This window comes from Accipiter gentilis, chromosome 29 (assembly GCF_929443795.1).
Source record: "Accipiter gentilis chromosome 29, bAccGen1.1, whole genome shotgun sequence".
Classification (NCBI taxonomy): domain Eukaryota; kingdom Metazoa; phylum Chordata; class Aves; order Accipitriformes; family Accipitridae; genus Astur; species Astur gentilis.
The window spans coordinates 20526221-20538424 of NC_064908.1; the positions used below are offsets into that span (position 1 = coordinate 20526221).

At 44.5% G+C, this 12204-nt stretch overlaps 1 protein-coding gene across 4 annotated transcripts in view; it reads right to left on the reverse strand.

The window, feature by feature from the left end:
* MAPKAP1 (MAPK associated protein 1) overlaps positions 1-12204 on the reverse strand; it is a 109681-nt gene that overhangs the window by 20772 nt on the left and 76705 nt on the right. For 3 of the 4 annotated variants that reach the window (XM_049831616.1, XM_049831615.1, XM_049831614.1), the window contains one exon: positions 7938-8045. The exons of the other annotated variant lie outside the window; for it this stretch is intronic. In XM_049831616.1, coding sequence (XP_049687573.1) covers positions 7938-8045 — 108 coding nt within the window. The remainder of the gene's footprint in view (positions 1-7937; positions 8046-12204) is intronic. 4 annotated transcript variants of the gene reach the window in all.

Below are 12204 nucleotides of genomic sequence, written 5' to 3' on the forward strand. Positions count from 1 at the left end.
GGCTCTCCGATCTCAGCCCTGCGGCGCCAAAGCTGCGCTTTATTTACTGATTAGTATTCTCATTACTACTGCAGGTACTGGCTTTATAAAAGGTAACATCTCATTAAGCCAAAATGCCAATTACTGAAAAAATATAACGCACTTTAAAGATTTTTTACATTTTATGACGTTGGATTAACACCAATTTAAACATTACTATAATGCGATATATAATTTTGCGCAGAGTAATTTCTATGCCAGCTGCTAATAAAGCATCTCAGCTCTAAATGATCATTCAGATGCTGTTAGATAAAGTGGTATAAATATGTTTGAAAACTGATTTAGCTTCTTACAGAAGATACTGAAGAATGACACATTTTGTTTAATATCCCAGCTAATGTAGTCCTAAAAGCTGAATCAACTGCCAGTTCAGAGTACTAAATTTGCTGCAGGAGATTAATGAAAACTTTATATTTTGCTGAAATTTTAATAATGGGAAGATGAGATGATGGAATTTTAGTACAGGTCTTAAAGATCCAGCAAAGCAGGCTAAGAACTTGTCAGATATTTTTGTATTAATTTTGCTCGAGACTTGCAGAGTCAGAGCAGCCTCAACACTAACACCTCCCACACTGACCTTTCCCTCTGGGGATGTACATTCCCACCCCGTCTGGGGACCTCAGCTCGCAGGGAAGCTACGGCCAGGTTCCACATTTGGGCCCCGATGACAAGGGGACTGTTTGCCAGGACAGGCTACGGCTCCCAGGGGAGGAAAACCCCGGCACTCGTCTCAGACACACACTGTTGATGCAGAAGCAGGCTCCCTCTTAACAGGGTAATTTGGAGTTGCAGAAGTACATGCCGTTTGCTTCAGCAAGGGAAACTGTCGGGGTGGTGGCCATAAGCGGCACAAACATAGGCAAGAAAGAAGAAAAACCCCAGCTGAGCACAGAGAGTTTTTCCTGCCGGCTGAAAGCATTCCCTTTTCTATCAGATAATTCAGTAACAAATGTCACTGCTTATGACATATACCTTTCACGTCTGTATCGAAGCAAGGTTAGCATTTGCTGTTAAATGAGTCAAAATACATGTTGAGAGCGTAAAGCAGGAGATGCACGTTTCACAGATGTTAGTCACATAAGCTTTCCACCCAGTGCACAGCAGAGAGGGCGAGAATGTTGCCCACTCCCCGCCGCTCCTGACACACAACGCGGGACCTTTCCTTGGGGAAGGGGGACAGCGAAGGGTTAAGCTACAAATTGGGACGTGCCATTTGACTTGAAAGAATTCCAAAAATCAAATGAAACAGTCTACCTGTGAATTTATGCAGAGCCATCTTAACATTGCAACCACTCTATGCTCCAGAATGACAAGATAAATTGTAATGGCTCCTTCAGAGACATTACAATGTATTTTGTCAAAGACCCCTGTGTTAATGTCTCTATACTATGGATTATCATAATGTATCATGTCAAACCCTCATGCTGCAGTACTTCAAAGATACACTGAGATATGTCAAACTTTTTGGTGCACTTAAAAGCATCTTGAAACACTGCGGCCCGGCAGTGCCTGAAAGCAAAGCAGGAGGATGGCAATGGCACTGCCGCCCTGCCGACGGGAGCGAACCGGGACCCTCCTCCACCGATGGAAACCAGTGAAATGCCCCTTCAGCGGCCCCCGGTCACGCAGCCAGCCCCGTCCCTGCAGCATGCGGTCACAACGGCACGCCGCACTGAGACACGAGCCGCGGCACGGCGCGGTTACACCCGAGCATCCCCCTGCCCGCAGGGGAGTTAGGGGCTGGGGACAGAGAAGGACCCCCCGAGACAGCAACACGGCACGAACCCCGGCAGCGCGGGGGGGGTCACAGCTGGGAGCGGGGAGAGGAACCTTGAGCCCTGCGCACCCCCGTCTGCAGGGAGGTCGTCAGCGCTGCCCCTAACGAAGCCCTGCTCTGGGGTTCAGAGAAGCTGCCTCCTCCCAGCGCCCGCTGCGTCATGACGGCGGGCGACGAGACCCTCGCCTCTGTGCCAGGGGCAGCACTCCATCCAGCCAGGTCTTAACTACAGCGTTATACGTAAAGAAGGGTTAGCACTGACAAACTGAATCGGTAGCGGTAAGAAATTCGGAAATAACACAAAGAACGGCAACATATTAACCTCATCCCTGCATCTCCTGCAAAACGTTCTTAAAATACTTCATACAGATCAAGACCCACCCGATGCTCCACAGGGACTGCTGCCTTTGTGTTCCCAGTCCCCCTGCCTGCCCTCAAACCACTCCAACCTCACCGTCCACACTGAATTACCAGCAAAGTGGGGACTCTACGTGTCCACTTTACACGGCTATTACGAAGCCCAGTCTTCTCGAATTTCACACACCCAAATTAAAAGTATTAGAAAGAAAATTAGCAGCCTGCCAGATCATATGCCAGGGGGAAAAACTGCCACCGTAACTAAAAACGTGCCCACCTTGTCAGTGTCTGAACTGCAGGAGCAGCCAAACAGTGGGATTGTGCTCTGGAAGCCCTTCAGATCCTCCGCGTATCAGTAACCTCTGCCGACTTTGTTTTATGAAGCTTTGTGAATGGATTCAGGTTTACAGAATTTCTACAGTTGCTGCTCTTGGGAGAGCAGCCAGGAACTCCACCATCAAAACAGATCATCTGTCTAAAGATGGCAAGACACGCGGACCCCTGAGGGTGCATTGGATAATAGCAGTAATATCAGTAACAACAGAGAGAAATGCCCTGCAGGGAAAAACCTGACTGCAGAACTTGGCATATTGCTCTTACCCCGCAGCTCTGCGAGGATGTCTGCGAGACTGCCGGCGTTCAGCAGCGGAGGGAAGAGCCATCTCCACCAGCTGATTGGGGGAAAAATCATAAAAATATTTTCCACATGCAAGCAGCTGTGAATAAACCTGTCAAATATTTACAGGCCTGTCAGGGTATTTGTAATGGAGATCACAGCATGGCTTTTGAATGTAAAAGCTTCTGCTTGGGAAGACAATCAAGTAAAGTGGATGCTCCAGGTCTATTATTTAGCCCAAGAGCCGACCCAGCAATATGGCTCTGCTGGCAGAGAGACCGCTCCGTCCTGGGAGGAACAGATTCCTATTCCAGAAACAAACTCCTTCGCATAACAACACGGAGACTCAGTTTGCAATGACCTCTATTTTTTCCTTATAGTCTACCTAATTAAGATTTGCTCTGTGGAAGAAAAAGTGAAAAAAGCTGGAGTCAGGCGTGGGATAAACAAGGCACAAGATAAGAACCTGCATGAAGCACAAAGCACAGCTACGAGGGAGGCATTCCCCTTAGCCCAGGAAAGGGGTTTAATTATTGGAGACGTAGGGTAGGAAAATCCATAAGCGGAGCAGGAAAAGAACGGCCGAGGGGAAACCCGTGCTTCTGCCCCGCTGTCCCCAAGCCAGCGACTGAGCAACGCGTGGCACAGCTAAACAGGGAGTCTCTTCATTTTCCGGCACCCTGGCACTGCCACGTCTGGTGCCAACCCTCCTGCACTACCCCTCGGGGCACGTGCGTGCGGGCAGGAGGAGGGTGGCGCGGGCAGCGGCACAGGGCTCAGGCCGGCAGCGCGGCAGCTTCGGCGCTACCCTGGGCAGTACCTGGAAAACTTGAGACCAACCTTTTACAAGCTCTACTCGTTATCATTGCTTCTGCTCAGCAGCAACTGGAGGCACCCTGGCAGAGCAGCGCCCTGCTGTGCTCGGGGCTGTGCAGACACCGTGTAAGGCTGCCCCACGCTGCTGAACTTCAAGCGCAATGTAGGTTAAAATGAAGTTAGGTCCGGTTCAGCGGAGAGCGCAGGCAGTCTGTGTTTGCAGACTCCATCTCCTGGACAGAACTGCAGACACTGCACGGCTGATGACTTTCTCACCGAAATGTTTCTAAATGCCTAAAACCAAAGCCGCCGTGTGAGAACACGTGGTGCTGGATGGAGGGAGATCCCATACAGAAGCGTATGCATTCCATGCAGCTACGTGTCTTTTCCTTATCCATCTGATTCTTAACAACTCTCCCGTCTCAGTCCTCATCAGAGGAAGGACCTCCTGGCCAGTCAGACTCCTCTCCATCTCTGCTCAGACTGCTTGTGCAGCAGAACCATACAGAACATTAAACCACAGCCTCCTACTTTTAAAAAACACTGGAGTTGTGTTTTCTGCCCACAGAAGCTGAATGAAAAGCAAAAATGGTATCAAGGGCTACATACTTCTACTCTTTAAGATGGCCACTGGGGTGAAGCACTATGGTATTTTGGAAGTCACGGTCATGGCACTAGTTCGCAGTCTCTAGATTTCATGGTCACCCAGAAAATCGACATATTTCCCAGTCTGGAAACAACAGTTGAAGACCTTTACTCTGTTGTTGGGTTTTTTTTGCTTTGTTCTGTTTCATTTTTTAAAAAACAGATTCAGTATAGAGATAGTATTTTTGTTCTAGTACTTGAACTACTGTGAAATACAGAGTTATATTTATAACTCAGTCCAATCTCCTCACAGAAAATCCTGATTTTCAAATGAGACAAACAGTAATGAAACAACAGGCACCAGAAGCACAACTCTGAAGATAAGTAAGAAGCTAAAATAAGGAGCCTTATCCAAAAGGGACTCCTGTAAGCACTAGAGGACATATAAAAATGACACATTAGTAATATCAGAATATTGAAATGCTGTATGTAGCCTATTAAAGAGCAAGTGAACCTGTATTTCCTCGATAAAACAACAAAATATAAAGTTAACTGCATTGCAAAAATGTCCCTTATTACTTTAATGTACTAGTATATTGCTTAATGAAAGTTCTTAATTGTAATACAATTAATTACATACACAGAGTCCCCAATTACATTTTCCAATAAGACATGGGCTTTGGTACAGGTCTAAAGGCACTAAACCAATTTTAATATATTAAGACCAATTTCCCTTGAATACTAATTACTATCTAATGATAAAATGAGAAAGAGGAACTTTCCAGAAGTAAGATGGTAAGAATAAAACTAAATTAGCCATGAACAGTTTGCTGCTACACATAAAAGCATTTCACATTACAAAGTGCAGGCTTTTAGTTTAAAGATAAATCTTCATGCGAGTTAAAAAGTTCTGCATACTGGAAACAGTTTATTAGTTTGAATGCTATTAGTAAATGTTGGATAGACAGGGGATTTCTCCATACATATTTCTTAATAATGGATAGTTTTCTGTTTCATTTAATACCCTGCAATATAAACTTTCTATTTGCCCAAAGGAAACTGGCAGCTATTTTACTAGCAGATGTTTGGCATCATACACATATATATATATATTTATAAATGAATATGAGACTATGAAGAGCACATTTACAAATAATAGCTGTTATAACAGAGTTTTTCCTGACTGGCATATCCAAGCTAGAAGTATTTCAAATAAAAACAAAATGCACAAAATGAATATTTCATTTTGATGTTAGGATTTTCAAGCTATTATTTTATTAATAGTGCAAAACTGTCAATATTTCTATTCTAATGCCACACCAAAAGATAGCTCCTTAAGCACTACAAAATCCAATTTCTTACTGTGTATTGGGGGAACCAGGCTATGTACAATGCATGAATTATGACTGATCTTATATACTGTATTGTCCTTGAACATCTATGTGTGTAGAGAGTTAACTGCATGGGTGTTTCACATATATCCCCAAGCAGGGACAATGGAAGATCACTTTAAATTCACCCACATTTTGGGGGAGAAACTATAAGCAGAAGATTTCTCCTGCATTCCTTATTTGAGTTTGGTACCAATTCAGAAAACATTCAGTAATAGCACAGCAGAAAAGAGACAGAATTCATGTAAGCATTTATTATTTTGCCTAGATTACTGTCAGCCTTGAACAACTAAAACAGTGACCTGCTCTTGAACTCTATGGAGTCCAAGTGTCTGTTTTGCCTTCACTTTTCCATGTTCCAGGTGCTGGCTGACAAACACAAAATGGGACAAAAAGCCAGCACCTACCGATGTGATGCCACCGCAGCAGAGGAGGATGGCAGCTGCAGCAGCACCGGGAGCCCTTGGGGTCCAGCCCAGGGTGTTTCCCATTATGGGGAAATCACCATCCTAGCAAGGGGCTCCAGGTCACCCTCTTAGATGGGCACCGTCGATTTGCTTAACGAGGGCCAGGAGAGCTCATGAATTAAGTGTACTTTTGACACGACAGCCTCAGGGATCTATCCTACGCCTTCCCACGTTCTGTTCCGCCGAGGAGCTTGCTTCTGTGTCCCTTTGCCGAGGAGGGAAGAGTAGCAGTTGCTGCACAAGGACTTCAGGGAAAGGGAAAAGTGTTCCCTCAACATTACGACTGATGTTTATTTTGAGACAAAGCCTCTGAGGCTCTCCTGGAGCATTTGCTACTTACTGGTGCGGAGTAGACCGAATGCCTCCTGCTAAACCACTTACAAACTTAGGACAGATTTACTATTAAAGTAATGGCGCAACCTGCACCTCGTCACTCATGACAGCTAAGAGCATCAGTAGATACAGCTACAAGCAACAGCATGGATTTCTCCACAGATGATGAAAATATGTTAAAAATGCAGTATATACAATATACTTTTACTTACAGAGCCTGGATAAAAAATTGTTATTTTTAATCCAAATGTGCAAAACCTATGAAAGTATGACTATTACATATCTTTTCACAGATTAAGAATTGATAAAAAAATAATAGCTGGGATGCAGATGTCAGGGAATTCTGGCTTGTGGAAGAGTGCAACTTGATTAGTGAGGTTAAAATCGCTCCATTTCCTCATGCACAGTACCCCTGCTACCTTCTGTGCATTCTCTCCTACAGTTTCTTAGAATCATTTAATCAAGAAATGAACCAGGAGCATCAAGAATATTTTGGGAGCAAGTCCCACTCTACAGAGAACGGCAGCCAAAACTGCAAGTGCTTAATCTCAGCTCCAGCACTGATGTACCACCAGAGAGCTCGTGGCAGCTGCATCTCACCTCTGCTATGCCTTAAATGTCTACTGCTTGCCACTGGAATTAGGAGGTACTTCAGGGATGCTCTGCTGTCATTCTAGGATAAAATATGAAATGCTATAGCCAAAAAGCACAAATGGAAAGGTCTAATCTTTGTAAAGGAAGAAAAAACTCTTCCACTACTTGAAACAGGCTCTTACTATGATTGTTTGCAGCAAACACTCTGAGCATGGTCTTGGCTGAGAGCATGAATGCTACTGGGTTCCTCATTAGTACAATCAACATTTTTACAACTGAATTAAAATGGAATGACAAAAACCCCAAAACTGAGAGCATGACTGTTGGAAAGGATGAAGGACGGACCAAAATGCTATGGAGGACAAACACAAATCAATGTTAAATTTTTTTTTTTTTTTTTAAAGTTTCATATAATTCATTCTAAAGAAATATATCAGGAAATAATATTAGCACCATTAAAACAGTAACAGAATAAAAGTATTTGAGCATAGCTGGAGAGAAGATTATCTGTCTAGCACTTAAAAAAATCATCAAACTGCTCTAGTTATATCTGCATGGTTAATTTCTTTAAATTCTATTAGAAAAAAATCAGTGCCTCTAACAGCTGTATTGACATGGCAAAATATACTGCAGACCAATCACTTTATTCACTAAGCAATGCCTGCAACAGAAAAAGTTTCATATTTCCAGTGTTTTTCAGGGTTGGTCATAACTTTACAAAGCAGAGTTTAACAGAAAAAGATTAATCATGAAGTGATAAACAGGATGCAGACTATTTACTAGAAGGTATGAAATCCATCATTTCCCTCTGGAATATTGTTTTGGCACAACTGAGAAGTGCCTCGGGAAAGAGAGTCTCGACAAAACTTACTTGCCCAGACAGTACAGCTTGTATTCCAAAATACATAACTTATGTGAGTTTAAGCAATTTACAAGAGCAAAAGTGAAAAGGGGAAACATACTGTTCTCCCGGACAAGGCAGAATTCCAAAGTGCTCTGGCTCTCCAAGGTACAGTCTAAATCTACTGGGACATTAGGTTCACTCTGCTTCTCCAGCCGATACTGAGGACCTGAAACATAAAGTAACTTGTAAAATCATCTGTTTTCTAACAAAGTGATGGCTTATCATGTTCAACTAACATGAGATTACTTGTAGCCTAGAAGTAAGGCAGGTAGATGCTTATGTTTTAAAGCTCTTTGCCAAAGGGAAGGGCCCTATCATAGAAAGGTGGAGGATGGCGTGCAAGGAAACAACACGTTCCAGTCATCTTCAGCTGTCTAACAACGCTAGCTGACAAACTCTTGTCTGACATTTCTTGTATTATTCCTACACCAGGTGAGCCTGTATTAAATACCCTGCCCATGCCACAAGACAGGGGCATTGCCTGTTGTACGAAATATCTACTCAGGCCTTGGCGTGTATCTGTGTTGTATTACTTGGGCATCCTTCCTGATGTGAAAAAGCACAGTGTGTTTGCTCCCCTTTGCTCTGCCCTCTCTGTGGCTCTTCACAGACTGAAGACAGGCTGCTGTGAACGTTACCCCGGCTGCTGTTTGTGGTGGACGGAGCCCCTTCCCGCGCTGCCCGGGGCTGCGGCACACCAGTACCTGCATAGAGCACTGAGAAATACCTGGGAAGGAAAGCAGCCCTTCTTTCATGAATTGTGTTTTGTCATGAAAATCAGCTCTGTGACACCCAATTTGGCTATTTCTACCGCTGCCAACGGTGCATTTCTTGAAAGGCTGCACTTCTGAAGTGCAGGGTAAGGACCCCCTTACCCATCAGCAGTGATCGGCACTGCTTTCCAGGCTGAGTTGGGACAACGTGCCGGGTGGAGTTTGGCATCACCCAGCAGCTCAGCGGCTGCAAGGAGCAGAAAGGGTCAGAGAGATGGACTTTGTCTTTTTCCAGAGATCTGTACACTGTTAACATTGAACTGCATTCAAACATAAGCATGTACAGATGCTGTTGCTTCAAATGAATTATTTTCATATACATCGCATTTAATTGTAGATCTTCAAGATTCAGGTACCAACTCCCTTCTTCTCAAACCAAATCACTGAAGGAGAGATGATACTACTTAAAAAAACTGTTTTCCAAGTACAGAAAAAATATTACAAGATTGTTTTGACAAAAATTAGGCCACTTAAAAAAAAAAATCTTTCAGTTTAATGGATCCTTAAACTATATGCCTTAACTGGAATAAAAAAAAGAACACACTGATACAATTCCAAGTGAAACCCCTGTAAGTCAGGTCCAGGCCTGCTGTGCGAACAGCAGGTGGGAGAGGACCCGACGGCTGAGAGGGGTGACTCGGAGTAAGCCAAACTCTACGTGGGACCCCAGGCAGAAGAAAAGCCACTTCCAAAGGCAGGAGCTGGAGGAGGCAGATGAGCTCCCGTCCTCGCTGCACCCCCAAGCAGCGCAGGGTGGATCTCCACTCCTGCTCATAACCGAGAGCTGAAGTGCACACAAAGTTCTCAGCTATGTAATTTCTGTATAATCCAGTAAAATAACGCTAAACAGATACCTGAAAAAATTTAAGTGATGTAAAGCACCTTTTAAACAGGTCTTAATGTAACTAAAAAACTAAAACTGAAATAACTGAAATCTATTCCCTCTTTATCAGTACTTAAAATATTTCTGAATGTTTCCTGACTTTGAATTATGATAGTATATGATGAAATATTTAAAACATATAAAAAAATTAAGTATTTTAGCCTCAGATGGCATGCCTAAGAAATGGAATTTGTTAGCCAATTAATTTTAAATTTACTACAGCAGAATTTCAATTACAGCTTCTCATTTCGTCTCCCCAGAAGCCATGTGAAGCGCTCGCTGCATGGCCCAAGCGTGTTCCGCTCCCGAAGTGGAACATTATTTCTCCGTAAAATGGAGCCCCCTTATTCCTGGTGACTTTCAGAGCACATACAGAGCCAGGCTATTTGCAGGCCACAGGAGGAAAGCACAACTGCTCCCTCCCTGCCCAGTGCAATCAGCAACCGCATATGTAGCTGGTCGAAGCATTTACAGAACAAACCGCACTCAAGAAACAGCAGAGATGTCTCATACCAGCACAAACAACAGAAAGGCAAATATATACAGCACCATCATTTCTCCTCTGCCAGCTACTGGAAATGTGATTAAAAATTTAAAATAAATTAAATAAACAGAGGCCTGGCTTGTTAGGCTCAAGCAAAATATACTGTATTGAAACAAATATCAAAGTGGTAAATCAATTTGTATTTAAAAACTGGTGTAGGTTTAAAAACAGAATCAGCGACAGCAAAACCTGCTTGCTTTGTCTGTTGGGAAGAAGTACCTTCCAGAGGTTCCCAAACTACATCCAAATGCTGAATACTACCCCAGCAATGACAAAGCTAGCAGAACTGTTGGTTCCCATCTGAACGTCTGTGTTCTTGGATCCTGGTACCAAATCCCTAACTCCAAGTGCTCCTACCGCAGACGGGGTCTCTTGCCTCCACCAGAGCCTCAGCCCACGATCACCAGGACCGGGATCTGCTGACGGCAGCACCCATCACTGCGTCCCAGCTCCCTGGTTCTTCATTACAGCCCCTCTCTCACCCCCACCCAAACCCATGTAAAATCAGAGCAGAGGAAGAAGCGAAATGAGCCTCTCTCGGAACTATTAACAGTCGGGCAGGCCTCCCTGAGCACGGTGCAGCAAGAGCCGCGGCTCCGCTCCCAGCCCCAGCCTCGCCTGGCACCTCCACAGGTGCCCTCTTGGGTGGATGCACCCAGAACACGTGTGCGATGAGCCAAGCAGATCCATTCCATAAAACGCACTTTTAAGTATTATACCTTCACCTATCCACCAAATCATTTCTATTTGTACAATTTTCTTTCATTCGCTCAGTGCTGCGCGAGAGCTGCTGCAGGGGACTGGCACCGAACCACGCGCTGCGCTCTTCCAGCGCAGAGATGGACGCGCCGCTGGGTTTCTGAGACAGTGGGATGGGGCAAAAGGACAGATGTCAACACTAGCAAAGCCTTAAACTTATCAGAGAATCATGTGCACATGATGACAAGGGGACAAGGTTAAAAGCAGGAGCTTGGCAGCAGTTTACCATCCCTCTGCGTGGATCCAGTTCCACCAGCTGGATCCACTCAAAAGAACAGCATCGCCCACCTCAGAAACAATCCTCATGCTGCTGAACAAGCTTCCCGCCATCCTGCGGAGAGCCATTGATGATCACACCCCTCAACACCACCATGCCAATGTCAAAGGATGATTTTTATCTGGAGCAACCTGAGAATTCTGTGATCAGGTCAATTGTTTTATCCAGTTAGTGTCAAGACTGTATTAATAAAGCAATGAGATAGAGCTACAGATCAGAAACCAAGGCCACCTTTAAAACGAAAATACTAAGAAATTAATAAAAAAGTGTAAAAGGATTTTTAGAGAGTATGTACTCTTAAATAATGTATTTTAAATATCTGTACACATTTACATGACCTCTACTTCACAACAGATGAAAAAAGTTAGGCTGATTCTGTGGAGGAGTTTTACTACCAGACTTCTCCTGCAAGCTCAAATGATGTCATTGTAGTAGAAATATTAGGTAATTTAATGGTCTCCGAACAGAATACTGCTCTGGGAATTTCAACAAAATTTCAAGTGGTAATACTGAGGCTGGATTTCATGGATTTCTGTAATCTGATGCAAATGCTCCGCACAGTTGTAAAACAAACCTTTAAAATCCTGGCACGGACGGTGCTGGCCCGCGACCCAAGCAGAGCTCTCCCGCTGACGGCAGGGATGGCTGCTCCAGCACGTCCTGCATCCAGCGGCATCGGGCTGGGGCTGCAGCCCCGGGCTCTCACACAACGCTGCTCGCTGGAGCAAGGGGGGAGAGTAAATCATGTGTATTATGTTCCACCACCGAGCTGGGAGCGAGTACGTTAAAATTCAAGTTACCAGGGCAAAATATCCAGAAGACAAAGCTAGTGAATGTGAACCCCTCTTCTAGTTCTGGAATTTTGTCACAAATACTTGGAGAGAGAGAAACTGTTGCTGGGTTAAAACAAGCAGGGCTGGAGAAACAAGCGTTCTTGTGTCTGGAGAGGAAGGAGGGAACCAAGGCAGCAGCCTGAAACGAGCCACAAAATGGCGAAAGAGAAGTGGCTATACCTTCAAGCAAACTCTTTTTGTTCAAAAACCAGCAGAGGTTTGTTTGGGGCCCCAGAGGCCCCCCAGGAGAGCCTGA